Source organism: Oryzias latipes, chromosome 1 (assembly GCF_053564925.1).
Source record: "Oryzias latipes strain Hd-rR chromosome 1, Olatipes_Hd-rR_3.1".
NCBI lineage: Eukaryota > Metazoa > Chordata > Actinopteri > Beloniformes > Adrianichthyidae > Oryzias > Oryzias latipes.
The window spans coordinates 17,650,640-17,668,087 of NC_136237.1; the positions used below are offsets into that span (position 1 = coordinate 17,650,640).

The 17,448-nt window shown below is 35.7% G+C and overlaps 2 protein-coding genes across 2 annotated transcripts in view; both read right to left on the reverse strand.

Moving 5' to 3' along the window:
* Positions 1 to 10,859, reverse strand: part of LOC101168922 (uncharacterized) — a 50,087-nt gene extending 39,228 nt beyond the window's left edge. The window contains exons 1-20 of the mRNA XM_023958671.2: positions 10,802 to 10,859; positions 10,322 to 10,374; positions 10,105 to 10,203; positions 9,782 to 9,800; positions 9,616 to 9,652; positions 8,228 to 8,350; positions 7,825 to 8,024; positions 7,638 to 7,741; positions 5,386 to 5,498; positions 4,940 to 5,194; positions 4,007 to 4,081; positions 3,680 to 3,915; positions 3,245 to 3,344; positions 2,545 to 2,688; positions 2,255 to 2,457; positions 2,058 to 2,167; positions 1,824 to 1,936; positions 1,546 to 1,722; positions 1,428 to 1,459; positions 110 to 207 (exon numbers count right to left, since the gene is read on the reverse strand). Coding sequence (XP_023814439.2) covers positions 110 to 207; positions 1,428 to 1,459; positions 1,546 to 1,722; positions 1,824 to 1,936; positions 2,058 to 2,167; positions 2,255 to 2,457; positions 2,545 to 2,688; positions 3,245 to 3,344; positions 3,680 to 3,915; positions 4,007 to 4,081; positions 4,940 to 5,194; positions 5,386 to 5,498; positions 7,638 to 7,741; positions 7,825 to 8,024; positions 8,228 to 8,350; positions 9,616 to 9,652; positions 9,782 to 9,800; positions 10,105 to 10,168 — 2,203 coding nt within the window. The 5' untranslated portion in view covers positions 10,169 to 10,203; positions 10,322 to 10,374; positions 10,802 to 10,859. The remainder of the gene's footprint in view (positions 1 to 109; positions 208 to 1,427; positions 1,460 to 1,545; positions 1,723 to 1,823; positions 1,937 to 2,057; positions 2,168 to 2,254; positions 2,458 to 2,544; positions 2,689 to 3,244; positions 3,345 to 3,679; positions 3,916 to 4,006; positions 4,082 to 4,939; positions 5,195 to 5,385; positions 5,499 to 7,637; positions 7,742 to 7,824; positions 8,025 to 8,227; positions 8,351 to 9,615; positions 9,653 to 9,781; positions 9,801 to 10,104; positions 10,204 to 10,321; positions 10,375 to 10,801) is intronic.
* Positions 10,860 to 12,834: 1,975 nt separating this feature from the next.
* LOC101156712 (uncharacterized) overlaps positions 12,835 to 17,448 on the reverse strand; it is a 37,988-nt gene continuing 33,374 nt past the window's right edge. The window contains exons 71-76 of the mRNA XM_020704537.3: positions 16,752 to 16,907; positions 16,544 to 16,680; positions 14,768 to 14,898; positions 14,583 to 14,677; positions 14,232 to 14,487; positions 12,835 to 13,370 (exon numbers count right to left, since the gene is read on the reverse strand). Coding sequence (XP_020560196.1) covers positions 13,282 to 13,370; positions 14,232 to 14,487; positions 14,583 to 14,677; positions 14,768 to 14,898; positions 16,544 to 16,680; positions 16,752 to 16,907 — 864 coding nt within the window. The 3' untranslated portion in view covers positions 12,835 to 13,281. The remainder of the gene's footprint in view (positions 13,371 to 14,231; positions 14,488 to 14,582; positions 14,678 to 14,767; positions 14,899 to 16,543; positions 16,681 to 16,751; positions 16,908 to 17,448) is intronic.

A 17,448-nucleotide genomic window follows, 5' to 3' on the forward strand; every position in this document is an offset into this window, starting at 1 on the left:
AACAAAACAAAGGAAAACAATTTTAAACAAAACAAAAATTGTATCATCCATTTTGGTAGAGAAAGCAGTTATTCGTTGTTTTTCCAGCAATGAAAGCAAAGAGACTCACTCTTTGGTGCGACGTTTATCAGGTCACTAATCCAAGCCCAAACAAGTGGTTCCAGGTCTGAAGGCAGAGATGGAATGGCTGCATAGAGTCGATCCACACTAAAGAAAGAATAAAACACACAAACGAAACCTCATCTTAATATCAGAAAATTAAATTATATATATATATATATGTATGTCTGTTTTAGTTTCACACCAAAGAAATACTTTATAACATGCACTTCTTTTAACCAAAATTTTTATTAAAAAGTTTCATTTACTTGATGCTTGTCACAGTCACAATAATCCTACCATTTCCAAACCCACCCAGTTTTGGAGTCACTACAAGGGATTACTAGAGCCTGTAGCTGCTATCAGGTGAAGCTGGGAACACGTTTTTTTTTTCTTAAAGACAACTTTAAAATGTAAAATTATAAAAACGTTTCTCTAACCAAGCAAATCTTGTATCTAGAAAAATTTGATTTAAACCTCAGAACTTTAATTAACTAAAGTATTGTGCATTACAACACCCACAACTGTAGAATTGAGTTTAGCTACAACACCTAAGAAATAATTGTTTTAATTGCTGTATTTTTGTTGTTGTTAAACTTATGAAGCAAAAACAAAGTAACTGCATGTAAGCAGTTAAAATATTAGGTTATAATGGATTGATGTATATTTAATGTAATAGATGTAATGTTATATTTTCAATATGGGAAGAATTTTAGTTAAGAACCAATTTTGATTTGAATGTAGTTTTAATGACAAGTATTTACCAGTAAGAGGTTCTGTAATGTGATTTGAGGTTTATAATTGTGAGCATTGACTACTAAAAAGTGGAAAGCTGGTAGGATCTTTCCAGTTTACTTATTTGTGACTTATATGTTTTTCTTTAAGTTTCTCAAGGCATTAAATGGGAAAAGGGATTTTGCGAAATAGTAGAAGGGATTTAATCTAAAGACCTAAAAAACGGAAAAATATGTTCAATTAATGGTTCAACATAATTGCTTTTTCCAGTCAGTTTGTTTTCAGTGTGACTGTTTTTGAAATGACCCAAATGTTTTCATATCTCTAAATGAAAACATTATGTTATGCAAAATATTACCAGCAGAGGGCAAAACAAGAAAGGGTACCATGATGTGTGGAACTTACAGTAAAAGGCTTTGGTTGCTGTTATTACTTTTTCACCTTTTGTTAGAACATTTTTAAACAAAAACGTTCTACCTACAGAGTATCATCCATAATCAATGTGTTAATGACACTAAAATAAAATAAGAAAATGACTTTCCTCAACCTAACTACTAACTATTTTAGTAGAAAGCATATGAGAAGGTACTCACAGAAGTGTGTAGACACTGCAGGGAGGATTGACCTAAGAAACACATTTACATTATTTTACAACAATTTATCCAGTTTTTGGCCAAGCTTTGGTAAAGTTATCCTGACCAAATCTGTTACCTTCTGAGCAAGTTGGATTACAAAATGCAGAACTTCCAGAAGTTTCCTGTCTTCAGGTGACTCAATCAGATAGTTAAGCACATAGTTTATGACAACATCTTTCTCTGGTGGAGTACGCAGAGGCAGCAGCAGCATCTCTGCTGTCTGGTTTGGAGTCAGAAGATGAAGAGCGTCCAACTAAACAAGACAAAGAAAATGAAATATTTCTGTTTAACTAAGCATTGTGAAGACTTTTGTTGAATTTATTAAACATTTATGTCCATGTTTTCAAGACTTACTCCAGAGAAAAAAGGGTTGAGCTCATAGAAATCAGTGATGGAAGCAAACTTTGAGAAGAAACCAACATTTTTCTCCAGCCAGTCTGCACTGTTATTGGCTGAAGAAGCACACTCTGAGTCGAAAACAAAAAGAAATGGCAATCATTTTAATGAAGAGATCCATATGGTAATTTTAAACTTTTCCCATCAAGAAAATGTGATTAACGACTGTGATGGAAGCCGTTTTTTGCTTACCAGAGAAGTTGTGTTGCTGCAGGAAAGAATAGATGAAGTATTTATAGATGTTCTGACTGTAAATCGGGTCGGCATCCATGAAACTCATGGATTCACCCAGTGCTGACACTCTGAAAGCAGCAGGTCAGAGACAGAAGTCAGGAGGATTACAGCGACACACATCAACACAAAACAATCAACACACAGCTGGAACTCACAGGCTTTGGTAAACAGGGCAGGAGAAGTTCTTGGTGCTCAGACAGGACAGGAGATCTGGGTGTACATCAGGCAGGAGGGGCAGCAGCTTAATCTTGAACCAGAGCTGAATGAAGTTGGGGTCATTCAGGTGCTCCTGGGTCAGAGTTGGAGCTTCACCCTCACCAAAGATCTCCTTTATTTCAGATGACACTTCCTTGAAGTTCTGCAAAACAGAGGAGTTGGTATATGATAAAATGACATGATCAGTCGTTTCATGAGATTTGTTAGGTTAGTGTGGTTCCACACTTACAGTGTTGGACATTTCCTTGATCAGGGAGTTCAGACGTTTTGTCAGCTCCAGAATCAGTCTCATTATTGTTTCTTCATTCAATGTCAGGTTTGTGCGAGCAGCACAGTGCAAAACATGAGCAACATTTTCCACTGCATCAGTCAGCTGAAACATGAAAATATTCATCAACACCCAATCAACCGATGAAGTCAATAAATGTTTGCATTTAGCTCTGTCTGTACTTTTGATGCAATTTCTGCTTTTTATTGATTCTCATTGATCGCTTTCAGACAATCAGGGTTGTAAATTGGTCCTTCATAAACAAATTTCATTGCAATTGGAAGAAATTTTAAAATGTGTGGCCTTTATCCAGTTTTCAATATCATCAGTTTTAAAGATGGCTGCAGCTTAAATTGATTCACAGCTAAAGCGACAGCTGTTGAAACACAGCTTCTGTCAAAACTCTAGGTTCTTCTTCAGGTAATCAGAGGAATTTATTATTGTAATTTCTATGATTTTAATTTGTAAAAAAACAGAGTGCAATGCAAATTCTTAAAGCACAGACAGCTGTGACATTTGCAAGTAGTAGAAGTATTGGAAGTACTTTCGAAGGTAATTTTTTATACCACTATGTTTTTGTTTATAAATGTATGTGTGAATGTATTGACAATGTAATATACAGCATTGTCAAAAACTCTTTAAATAAACAAAAGAGTCTCACCCCACACGGAGTCTTATCAAGGGTGATGCTGCACACATCCGGGATTTCAGAGTAATCTGTGTTCTCTGAGTATGCATCATCCACAGCATGGTCCAAATAACTATAAAAGCAAACATGTTAGCCCACATACTGCATAGAAAACCTACACTTTGGTACCCTTCTGTAGCCTTGGTTTATCCATATTAAATAACAAATAAACTTCCAATTATGTTTTTTAAAGGCAAATCTATTGGAAATACTACTATCAGTCTGGATTTACATTTAATATTTCTGATTGAAATGTCATATTTATGTTGTGTAATTATTCTTAATTTCTTAATTTACTTGGTTCTTGTCCCAACAAAGGTAAACAAAAATATACAAATTAATTCAGAGAAATTACACATGAAAAAAAGAAATGTTAAAATGAATAGAGTGTTAGTAAGTTTGTCTTACAAAAGTTGGTGAAAAGCAAGTTTGATGTTTGGGTGCTCCAGGATGTCATTGTTTGGGAAGAACCTCTGCAGTAATGGCATTGCAACCTGCTGGTACCAATCCTCCACATTTGTCACATCAAACTCCAGCTCCTCTGTAACTTTGTCTTTTGGCCGATACCTGTCAGCCAGTTCAGCCAAAGTCCAGTTGAGCAGGAATTGAGTTACAGTTACACTTCTTACTTCTGACAGATTTCTCTGCAAGTACATCAGGTTAAAAAACATTTTACTCAACGTTGCTCACAGCAATTATTCTGCACACAAGTTGGAAAACATGGAATATTTTTACCTTGCTTGTGAAGGAAACAAAATCATGAACAAAGCTCCCAACAGGTTTGAAAGCTGTCAGGAAACCACTGAAAACCTGTAAAAATCAAAAATAGTGTTGAAAATTATAAGACTTAAGTACAGACATATACATTTTCATTTTTGATAGTTTATTTAAAAATTTATTCAATATATTTTTATCCAGATCTTGCATTAACAAAAAAAAGCAATAGAAATTATAGTAGCTTCTACTTTGGTCTTCGAAACCACCTCATCAGAACAATCAAGTTGAAAAGTTGGCCTTCTGTAACGGATTTCTTTCTACAGCTTGTCCAAAACTGTAACCTCTCTTTGTCATACATGCTCACACTTTTTGCTTTGTTTGTTTTTTATTAATGTCCAATTTTTATTTCATGTCTTTCATTGTTTAAGGCAGAATACTTGCTGGAGTCTGGCACGAACAAAATAAATGTAAAGCAGCTGGGGAGCTGGGAAAAGCTCATCTACTCAAGCACATGACAGCAGCATTTGACCTAATAAACATTTCTATACATTTTATGTATAGAAACTCTAGAGTTTGTAAGTTTCTGTCTCTGGTCCTGTGGGTTATGATTTTTGGGATGCAATATTTATATTATTAAAGGCAATAGAACAGATCCAGACACTCATGGGTGAAAACTGTTCCCCAAGCGAAACTTTTTTCTCACTGTTTTAAATTGAAAACTAGAAAGAATTCTTGACCATTGTTACAACAAATGTGACAATTCTAACTGTTTTTTAGTAATTTGCCAATATATTTCCCTGCTGATAAATCTGTTTTAAAAACCAAAAACAAAAGTTACAGGTCTAATAGTTGATGAGAAACCAGTTACTTTCTTATTAATGTAATATTGCATGAGACAGATTGCTGTTGAGCTGAAAATATACACAACTTTGTATTCAAATGAAAAATCACCTCTCTAAGGTTTTCAATTGGAGACCGGTGGTGTGACTGATGTGCGGGCTGTGTTGGATAGAAAGGGAATGTAGCTGAGTCTGCAGGTGTTGTCCAGTTGTGGAAACCTCCAGGAGGAGCTGTTGGTGTGGGTTCAGAGCCCCCTGTTAAACTGTGGAAGATCAGGGATAGGGTGCCATTTTCAAAGCTTTCCACTTCAGGCCTCATGAGTAGCTCTGCTTTCTGTGCAGGAGACAGCAGGTGAAGCACTTCCACCTATGAGTGAACACAGGAGCAGCAAACAGGTAAGGAGGTCAAACGACACATGAGAGGAGAACATAAGAAAAAGAGCTCCCCATCAAAGTTTAGTTAAACTTAAGCAAAATAAAATGTGTTTAGGTTGTTAAAACTTATTTTTTTCTGTGCAGTTTCTTAGGCAATCTTGACATAAAGTCAGGTCAACTCACTCCGCTGAAGACCATGTTGAGAGCAGAGAAGTCCTTTATTCTGGCCATTGCTCTGAAAGCACCAAAATTCTTCAGCAGCCACTCCTCACTGCTTTCTTCTGGGTCCGCACAACCTGTTTATACAGTTAAATGTGTCTGTCATTTTTTTTGCCTCAAAATCACAAAAATTATGTACAAACAAATTTTTATGTGAATTTCCATCTATTTACTGAGGAAGCAGTAAACTGCAGTCACAGCTGGGAATCACATGGTGGTTTAACTCCCAATCTAACTCCTCCATCGTGGATGTTAAGTTCAGAGACCTTGGCTCGTGTTTTCAGTTTTTGATACAAGCAGGTAATAAACTTGATATCATAATCTCTCTCTTGGTATCCATATTAAAAATGTCCCTCTAACCCCTCAGCGGGTGGTTTCTCTTCCAAGCTCGGGTCCTCTACCAGAGGCCTGGGAGCTTGACGGTCCTGTTCAGTATCTTAGCTGTTCCTAGCACTGCACTTTTCTGGACTGAAATGTCTGAGGTCTTTCCAGGGATCTGCTGTAGCCACTCCTCCAGCTTCTCCAGATGCTCCAATTACCACGGGCACCACTATCACCTTCACTTTCCATGCTTTCTCCAGTTCTTCTCTGAGTCTCCACCACCTTCGGAGGTGTTTCCCATTTTAACCTCGTGGTTTCCAGTCCATATTCTGCACACATGTTCCTGTATATTATTCCAGCAACTTGATTGTTGCGCTCCATGTATGCTTTCCCTGCCAGCATTTTACACCCTGCAGTTATGTGCTGGATTGTGCTGGGTCTTGTCTGGTGTGGTAGATCTGAACCTCTATCGCTCTGGTGCTCAGGGCTTGTTCCTGAGCTGCCAGGATGAGCGCTTCAGTGCTGTCCTGTAGGCCAGCCCTTTCTAGCCATTGGTAGGACTTATTGATATCAGCCACTTCAGTTATGGTCTGGTGGTAAATCCCATGAAGGGGTTTGTCCTCCCATGAGGATCTGTCCTCCAGCCCACATCCTCTAATATATATACCAGAGATTGTAGTACTGGATAAAGAACAGAAAATACAGCAAGTAGACTTATTTACCAGAAACACAGTACAGAAAGACTGGAGGAACAACATTCTTGTGCATTTGGAAATTCTTATTTGTGTCTGTGCATCGCCAAAGAAGGGTGGGGTAAGGGAAAGGTGAGAGAGGTGCCATTCAAGGAATTACAAGTCAATAAAGCAAAATCAAACATTACTGGTATTGAAGAATATCCAAAAACAGTTTTCTTAACTCCTAGGTAATTGAAGTAATGACAAAAGTAACATTTGTTATTATATGTGAGCCATCCAGAAGATCTACAGTTAAAAGATTTGTTTTTTTGATTAACCTAAGCAACAGTTTATAAAAAGTGCTTGGAGAACTAAAAGTACAGATTTAATCTTAGATTTTTTTGTTTAGATGCACCATTAATACACGCAATGTTTTCGATTTAAATATAGCATATAGATTTAGATTAACCCCTATTTTTTACTTTTTAAATTTGTTTTTAACATTTAAATGTACTATTTAACAAATGAGATTTATGTTAAACACTTAGATTTTATATCTAAATATGCATGCAAGTTTAACATTTTGCTGTACATTTAAAATATGAATATGCATGATGCAAATATTTCTATTTAATTGTATTTCGATTTTTGTGTAATGTTTTACATAAAAATAAAGTGTTCATGTTCAAAAATTAATATCTAAATAAGCTTTGGGTCTGCTATGTACCATTGCTGGGGAGGCTACAGCAATCTTCTAACCCTGAACTGGTTAATAAAAAGAATAGAAAATTAATGAATGAACAAGTATACTTTTCATTGACCTTTTTTTTTATATAAAAAGTAATTGTAAAATATCTCCATGTGCTGAAAATTTGGCAAATGTGAAAAAAGTTAGCAAAATGAGAGAATCTGTTAATTTTAAATAGATTAACTTGTACATTTAGCACCTTCCTCCATCCATCCATCTATCCATTTTCTGAACCTGCTGTATCCCGTCATGGGGTAATGGGGTTGCTGGAGCCTGTCTTGGCTACTGTTGAGCGAAGGCGGGGTACAACCTGGACTGATTGCCCGTCTGTCCCAGGGTACATTTAGTGCCTCATACTCAATAAATAAAGATTTGCTTTAAATTTTGATTGGGTCATAACTTTACATCAATTTGTTCTTCAACAAGGGGTATAAAATAATAAAATAAAACAAAAGCAACAATCAAAACTTTACCTTGAACTTCGTCTCCTGACAGGAATGGATGCATAAAGAATGTGTAGATCCACTTTTGCTGAGCTGGAGTCAGTTCTGAGTAATGGTAACTAAACTCCCTTAATCTGTGATAGTACAAGAGATGTCAGGAGAATGACAGTAAAAGTGTAAAAAAAAATCACTAACAAACTGAGAAATGAATACATACACAGTCTGGTAAGTGGAGCAGCTGAAATTCTTGGTGCTGAGGCAGGAAAGAAAATGTTTGGTTATGGATTTCAGCAGCGGTTTCATCTTGATCTCCAGCCACATTTGGACCAGGGCTTCATTCTGGAAAGGGTCTGGTCTCCCGTTCAACTGCAGTTGTCCCTCCAGAGACACAAGTGGCACACCGTTTAAGCTGGATCTCTGTGACAGTGATGACAAAGGGAAAAAACATCAGGGAACATACATGTCTAAGTAGTGTGTAAAAACATTATTATAAACAAACAAAAAAAAGATTATGTTTGATTTATAAACTATCATTGTTAAATGTATAATTAAATTTAAATGACGCAATAAAAAAGTATAGACGGCTTAACTGGTCAAACAGGAATTTTTGCAAGTCATACCATAAATGAATACACATCCATGGTGGCTTCAAGGATTCCTTTCAGTCGCTGCAAATGGTCCCTCCCAGAGTCTGATGAAGGCAGTCCAGCGCATTGAAGGAAGTAAAAAGCTGAATCTGGCTCCTTTGAAATTGTGACATAAATAAAGGTTTGATTGCACTGAAATTAATCTAATTCACATTTCTACAATTATTTTAAAGCTACTTTAAAGAAATAAACACTTTCTTTCAGGTGCTTCAAGAAGAAAGAGCAAAAGCAGAACATTTAGTGATTTTACTGAAATTATATTGTACCTAAATGTGTTGACTCAGGACATGGTTCAAAGCAATATTTGTCTAAATACTTAAAATGCTAAAAGATAAATAAATATATATATATATATATATATATATATATATATATATATATATAAATGTTTATTATGTGTGGATTATTGTTAGTTTGATCAAACTAAATTCTCAAAATTAAAGTCACATTAGAAAATAAAATAGACCTTGTTATGAACAGGTCTTGCATTTCAGGACACACAAACAAAACTATGAATAAAGCTACACAATTTTTAAAGCGTTCATAATAAATGAATTAATTAATCAGATCTTTAGATAAAGGAAACAACACAGTGAATTACTGTGACATTTAAATAAAACATCTGATCAGCAAATGTAGACGCAACATGAAAAAAGTAAATTTAGTGGAACTTATAAAACCATTTGTCTTTCAGAAAAACCCAAACTCTTGAATTGCAGTTTTAGACATTTTCTATAGTTGGTAACAGATAATCATCTAACTTATTTAAGGTATCTATTCTACTTAATGTTAAATGTATTATGGCCTATATACATTTATTTTTTGTTGGTAAATTTGAATCAAGTGATAACATAATCACATTTATAAATAACCTGTTCCTCAGTGGGTTGTTTTTACAGTTGTGATGTCACTAAAACGTTCTGAGAAAAAATGACTCACCTTTGTTATACAAAGCCAAACTTAGTTACCTTGCTTAGCCTGTATAACCTCATTACTCAAAATGTCATATATTTCTGTTATAAAGATCTTTATGAAAAGGCCGCATACGTAGCTCAGAGACAATGTGATCTTTTAAGAGGCACAGTCAGTAACTCAAGATGGGTTTTGCCAAATTTCAAATTTACATGGTTTCTGTAGCCAAGCATATGAGTGTGTCGTTCCCCTGTTGAAGTGTCTGCTCATTTCCTTTTATTTAGCATGTGTCATACAGTAGGCTGCATGCTATAGGTAACAAAAAGAAGAAACGAATGTGGGATTTTCACTCATAAAATGATGAATCCTTTACTCCAAATTTCCATTCAAGACATCGTGATAACAGATGTTATATAAACTAACATCTGTCTGGTTAAATCTGAACTCACCTCATTGCACATGTCTGGTTTTGTGCATTGTGAATTTCTGCAGATAAACAACCACATTTAGAAACAAACATTAAAGCTCACTGCATTATAAAACAGATGACAGAAAGATGTGTATATAAATGTAAAGATTTTGTGCCATAATAAATTTACTGGTGATTTGTTTTACCTTTCTGAACTTGACCCCCCTGTTGAGATGACACATAAAATTAGTAGCAATAAATATTTTCACATAATAGAAAAACTATAAGTAAATTTGTTTTATTAAAAATTATTATCTGAGACATTATTGGAAATCAGCTTTTAATATGAAAGTATTAAGACTTAATTTTTCTGTTGTGTCAAAAAGAACCATTTTAAATAATTGTTATGTGTTTTGTCATTTAAAAGTATTTAGAATGAGGAAAAAAACACTCTCTCCAGGCTACAAACAACAGAAAATGAAACATGGATAGATTGAGTCATGCTCAACAAAGATAAAAGTTCTCTCACCACAGAAGGTCCCTAACATATAAACCAGTAGGAACAAATATTGTAATTGCATGGTGCAAAACATCTCATGGGTGGAGGATTGGGGAGATATGTAGATCACTGGGGACAGAAAAGAAAGCAACTCACACAGTGAGCCAACGTTCAACAACAAGCCTTAAGTAACCAACAGATCACAATGTCTGATTAAAAGACCAAGAAAAATATGTATCTGACCAACCTGGTTTTTGTTTTTTGGACCTGTTTTTTGTAAGGTAAACTACCTGATGAAAGCTAAACAAAACACAATGAATTCAATGTGACAAAAGTAGGTGCAGTCTGACAAATACTGTTGTCACAAGGTTCTTTTATCATTGCATGTCTAAGGTTAACATTCAGAGAAAGATCAAGATTATGTCGGATTATACTTTGATCATCAATGTTTTTTTTTAAATAATAATACCATTCTTTAAATAAAGACAAAAAGCCTGAATGAATAAAGAGCACTGGACATGCTGACTGTGAAAGCGGACACACTGTAACGCAGCCCCAGGTACTGCAACATAGCAGTGATTGATTACAGATTATCAGTTTCATCTTTGCCTGTGCCTGTCTTAGAATCACAAGGATGTTCTAAAATGATATATATTTACCTTTTTTTCAAAATAAGAATTAATATTTGTGTGACAGAATATCACAAAATCAAAGATGGACTTCTTACCAGATTTTGTTGAACCTTGAGTCTTTATGTGCTGCAGCTGAGGACTTGTTGCCTCGTAACAATGTTGAGGAGAAATGAGGGTTGACTTCTCTGTGCTTCACCAGGGGGCAGAACCAAGTGCATGAGGTGTGGTTTTTACAGTAAGTGTATGCGTGTGTACCTTTCTCTTTTGTTTCCATGTTGGTGTGAATAAAAACAAAGGAGCCACCTTTTAACTGGTCACACTTTTATTTCATTTATTACTCAGGGGAAAAAAACTTAATGTGATAAAATGACTGTAAACTTAATTGTTAAAGCAGCCAGCCCGACAATGTTTAACCCAAATAGTTCTCAAAAAACGTTATTTTAAATAACCAAACCACCCACACTAAAAAGGGGGTATTTATAATCTAATTAAAATCAGTAACTTGCAGATGAACCTGACAGAAACAGGTAAACAGGAACTGTACCTTTTATCATTTCTCCGTGGTAAAAAAAACTTTTTATTTGTTACATATAGTTTCCTGTTTTCACAATAAATAAAACCATGTAGAATCAAAATCTCTACAACTCAGTGACATTCTTGTAATTGCCCCTTCATTCTGACGTGCATGCAAACACAAGCATTACAGCAGACAATCTCGCTAAGTTCAATAAAATGAAGACAAACAGGTTTTCCTATGGACTGACAGAAAAAGAAGAAAAGATGTTCTTGCAGGGCTAAAGGTGTCTGTGTTGACTGACAAGTGAAAAGCTTTGTTACACAACTTTCTTACATTTCAAAAAAATTTAAAAAATAGGAACTCAAAAGTCCAATGACATGTAAACATTAAGTACAGTTGAGGCAATCACACAAGCTTTCTCGTTTTTATTTCAGTTGAGCTTCCCAATTATTTTTTCTCATACCCTCATCATAGTTTTTCCAACAGATTATACTTCTGTGTTTTATGTGATTCAGTTTAATTTAAAACTAAAAGTAGCAGGTCACCAGAATTCTTGCTTGTTTAAAGGTTGAAAGGACTGTACCCATTTTCTGCTCTATTACAAATGCATTCTTTAAAAATCACTCAAATGTGATTTCCTGGATTCTTTTTTCACATTCTGTTCCTCACAGCTGAACTCTATCTTTGATGAACATTTCAGTCTTTTTTTCTCATTTTTTTAAGTGGGACATCTTGCAGAGTTTTGTATACTTTTTACCCCTTCATATTCTTAATATTGTGCTAATTTGCTTTACAAACTACTTACCCTCACTAACAACCCTCTGTCTTCAATTTTTTCTTTTTTCTTTCAGGCAATGTGGAAAAAATCAAGTTTAGGTCTTTTACAAATACCTTACATAAAAATGTACCGCCTATACAAATTGTATCGTATCTTCATTATGTATGTAAAAATGAAAACAGAACTTGTGTTCTAATTGTTGTAAAATGACACTTGGCAACCTGAAAAAATCCTTGTGACAGCTTTCAGAAAAACATTGACAGTAGGGAATAATCCCCACTGAGGGTGTGTTATTCATCACTAAATGCACACAACAGAAACACAGGAAGATGCTACATGAGACCGAGAAAACACGTTAAAAAAGGCTTACTTATTCACACAATAGATATCCAGAATAGAACTCAGAAGATCTTTCTTTTCGATTTCATGGTTTTGTTCTCAAGGCTGCACGATGGGGCAGTTCAATGGATAACCCAAAGCGTGTCTGTGTGGCAGCGCTTGTGTTCCCTGTAACAGGGGATCTGTCCAGGGCATACTCCGCCTCCTCCCAATAGTAGCCAGGACAGGCTCCAGAAACCCCAGTAAAAAGAAATGATGCATGGAGGGATGGGTTTTGTTCTTTAATTAGATTGTGTTTTAATTAAGCATTACAATAGTTAACACATTGCATGCAAATCACTTTATGTTTATCTCTTACTTTTACTTCTTCCTCTACATTTGTAAACACTGTTGTTCCCTGACAGATCCTCCAAGGTTTAAAAGTCTGAACCCCCTGGGACAGATCCTGCCAAAAAACAATTAAGAACTACTACAGAAGAAAGATTTACATACAATGGCTATTTATTGAAAAGTGCAGCATATTTAATGACAGGAACAAAAATAATTGTGTTTTGAACAGTGAACTCATAAATGGCAACAATAACAGGAAATAGTGTAAATTAAAGATTATCTATTATGGTTTTGTCTTGTTGTCATAGAAAAGATTGTAATGCTAGAAATTAATGTACATGTTGTTTCATAAATACTATCAGCACAAAAAGCAAATATTGGAATCTAAAACAATAACCTGGAAAGGCTTCAGGACAGATTAATTGAGGTAAAAAGTAATTAAAGACTCTCCATAGCTGAATTTAACCCATTATTGCACATGAAAAGGTCATTATAGTAAGCAAAACATTTTAAATATTTTTTGTTTCAGCTCGTCGTAAATTAGTGTTTTTTTTTAAATTAATGACAATTTAAACATTTTTATGATTCAATCATTGGCATGCTGTTTTTTTTTATATTGTGATCAACTGAGATGTAATGAAGAGTGCCAGACAAATAAGGAAGGAGAATCCAGCGTCGGCTTGGAAGCGGACTCCACTACCTGAAACACAAAGACTCACTTCAGAAACTGACAACAGTGTATTTTATCCCTTCATTGAAAAAAAATCTTCAGTAATACAAACTGGTCTCAAAAGAAAAATATGTAATAAAGAAACGTTGGTTAAGAGTAAATTCACATGAATAAAATTTATTTATTGGTAATTGAAAGAAAGCCACATTTAAAATATTCTAAGTTCAACTGTCAAGTCACAAAGAACACTGGAGGCTGTTGTTTGGAAGGAGCCATTTCTTGATCAAAAAGTCAGTTTTTGCATTTTTAAAAATAAGTGTATTTACAATTTCATTTCAAACATTAATTTTCTATGTTTTTTTTGCTTAATTCTTCATTCATGAGTATGGTAGAAGGTGGGGAATGAGCTTGATTACCTTAGGACCTAAATTTATGCATAATTTATTTGGAAGGGTGGTAGACCGATATTGACATTACAAAAGTCTCACTTTTCATGGTCCCACTCAATCACATTTACAAAGTTGGGAGGGGCAATCTCTGGTCACTCTGCTCTTCCACCAATGGGTTATTCTGAATTATCTTATGGTATCAAATAATATCTATGCCAAATGATTTTTTTTTACCTTTTTAGCAAATTCAATAAAATTGCTAAAAAGCTTTGAATCTTGCTGAGATTTGAAGTCTGCTGAGAAAGATTTTGTGTTCCTTTATTTCTATTTGTGTTCCTTTATTTCTATTCACGCAGAATATTTTATGCAGTTAAAAGTTAAAAACCTGTTTTGAAAATCTAAAGTCATTAAATTCAGTTGAGCTCCCTGTCATTCAATGTGGCTTTGAGAGCATTGGTCTTTTTTAAACTAATATTCTCTGGCAGTCATGTATTGGACTTACCTTTGGTTGTAGAACTTGTTGTTCTTGTTGTTGTTCCAGTTGTTTTTGTTGTTGTTGTCGTTGTAGTTGTTGCTGTTAAACTGGTTGTGTTGGTTACGGGGTCAGCTCTGCCTCCAGACAGATTCAGACCCAGAGTGTCTAGCTCTGACTGTAACTGACTTCTGATCCAGGTTTGTACCAGTGGTTGGTTTTCATAAGACTTCAAATCTGGCAGATTGGTGCCAAGTAGATTTTTTACTTCACTTACAGTTAAACTCTGTGGAGAAGATAAAAAAAAAAAGTTTTTTACTCGTTAGAAGAATGTAGAGTAGAGTTAAACGTTCTGCATGCTGTGGAAAAGACTGCACTGACCAGCACAACATTCTGATTTAAATTGGAAAAGGTAGCCAGGTCCATGTTAACATTGGAAGTCACCAAACTTCTAATGTAGGTAATATTTGCACCTCCTGCAACAACAACCAAAAATCAAGATCATTGTCTGTTAGGGTTTGTGTGTGCATGTGGGGGGAGGGGGGCAGAGGGGGTTGGTTACCTACCAAGGTAAGGTTGTGCGAGCAAGTAAGAGGGAGATGTTCGTGTAATGCTCCTGAATGATTGAGTGGCAATGTTAAAAAGTTCTTGCTTTTTCTCCGTGGTGCAGCTGGTTACGTTCAGGGCATCAGCTTCTCTGTACAAGACAAAAATCGACAAACAAGTGAGAAAACCACCAGCAGATCACATCATAGTTGTTCAGTTAGCTTCTGATCATCCAATTAACCTCTATACCACATGTGTCAAACTCAAGGCCCGGGGGCCAAATGTGGCTGGCCATGTCATTTCATGTGGCCCGCGAGAGCATAAAAGTTTTTCATTTCTAAAAATAAAAAATGAAAATTGGTGTGTATTTATTCATATCTAGGGGGAATCTGACTTGAAATATGGGATTGGGCAACTATACATTAGGACTTAAACACTGTCCATATAACCTAACCTGACAGAATCAAACTTGAAAGGATTTATGCTAGCGTAACAAGCAAACATGTGTTTTCTATGCAACTGCAATTACCACTTTAAAATGTTATAATAAATAAATAATGCGTTATTTAACATTAAGGAGTAGTTACATTTATTTTTCATTACATTTAGTTACATGCATAAGTTATATCTGGCCCTTTGACGACAACCACTATGCTGATGTGGCCCTCGGTGAAAACGAGTTTGACACCCCTGACAAGCGTTAGTTGGTTTATGTTTATTCGCTTAATTATGATTTGATGGAAACCTTGTAATTGCGAAACACGTGCGAAAAATAAAATGTCCAAAAACAATTTTCTTCAGAAAATTGTCAAATTTAAACTTCGGCTGAACAGTGCGAAAAGATTTTTAAAAAAGCACATATTGGTATGTGATAACAGATCATAACTTTTAAAATAAATTTTCCCAGTGATCTCCATTTAGGTTCTCTCTAAAATCTACCAAAACTAGAGAAGAAATCAAATTTCAAAGCCAACAAGGTAATGTGGGACCATTGCCCATATACACTCTCTGGACACTATTAGGCACACCTGTCCAACTGCCTTTTAATGCAGATTTCCAATCAGAGAAAATATCCAGTGAGAGGCAGTTCTGTGAGTGGAAATGCCTTGTTGATGCCTGAGGTCAGAGGAGAATGGCCAGACTGGTTCCAGCTGATAGAATGGCAACAGTAACTTAAATGACCACTTTTTACAACTGAGGTCTGAAGAAGAGCATCCTTGAGGCAGATAGGTCACAGCCGTGGAAGACCAAACCGGCTAACCAAAATTGGACAATAGAAGATTGGAAAACTTTTGCCTGGCCTGATGAGTCTCCATTTCTGCTGCATTTCTGGGTCAGAATTTGACATCAAAAACAAGAAAGCATGGATCCATCCTGCCTTGTATCAATGGTTTTGTAATAGTGTGGGGGATATTTTCTTGACATACTTTGGGCCCCTTATTACCAATTGAGGAATGTTTCCAGCACCTTGTTGAATTTATGCCACCAAGAGTTAATGCAGTCTAAAGGGGGTTCAACCTTGTACTAGCAATGTGTACCTAATAAAGTGTTTGCTGAGTATAAAATATCAATAAAGCAGTGAGTTGATGACACCAGGGTTATGACGTATGATTACAAGGTCATAAGCAGCTATAAATTAGATCTAATCAGAGGCAGTTCTGTTACATTGTAGCTGCTGATGGGAAACATCTTCCAAAAGGAGATGAGCAGGAAGCTGCTAGTTCAGATGTGGGACCATGTTCAAGTCTTCAGAAAACACAATCAAAAGTCACATGTATGCAATCGGCTTTTCTTACTTTAAGCTTTGTTTTGAAATGGTCTTGATAACGCTCACGTCTAGAGAGCAGAGGTTAGATCCTCCGATAGCATTTAGCTCTGCTCGGCCAAGTGTGTTTCCTGTCACAGCCAGATACTTGGAGATGATGGCTTTAGCCTGAAAACGAAAACATGCTCAAGAAAACTGAAACCTATAAAGTATGCAAGTGAATACATGACATTGCTCACCAAGTTTGAATCCCAATCTCCATTTGATGAGTTCATCAAAGAAGAAAGTGTGTCCACTTGAGTGATGGTCCATGAGCTGATGTCCGCAGTAGTGGCAACACGCGATGCTGGGCCTAAAGCCTGAACCTGATCTTCAGGGACAGTGGAGTTGTAAGCCTAAAAAATAGACACGAATCATGTAAAAGGAAGTTAGAAGTTGGAATGTTTGCAATAACATAGATGGAAAGGTAACAATAAAAAAAAGTAAGTTTAAATAATAATTTAAAATAACATTATATGTTCGTAAGATTCAGACGCGCATTTACTCTGTAACAGTTTTAGTTGAAGTTTATTAGTTTGATTGTTCCTGGGCACCTTCAACACCACACCATCCCATTGTAGTTTATCTCCGGGTGACCCACTCATCTCAGTTAGCAGGTAGCTTTTGGCCGAGACACTCTCTTTATTGCTCCCGTGGATTCACAGGTCTTCCCTCTTTTCTTTGTTATTCTTCATGTGTCATACATAAGAATTTAAGTTTCATCTTCTTTATGGTGTTTATATGGTTATTCAAGGGATGCATACTCTTGTTTAGTTCACATGCTTGAGCCCACTGAAGGTTAATACCCTCAGGAAATGGTTCAAATCGAGTGGAATTGTGTTTTACATGATTGCATTTTTGTTCGGATTCATTGGGGGTTTCCCGTTGTACAGTCCC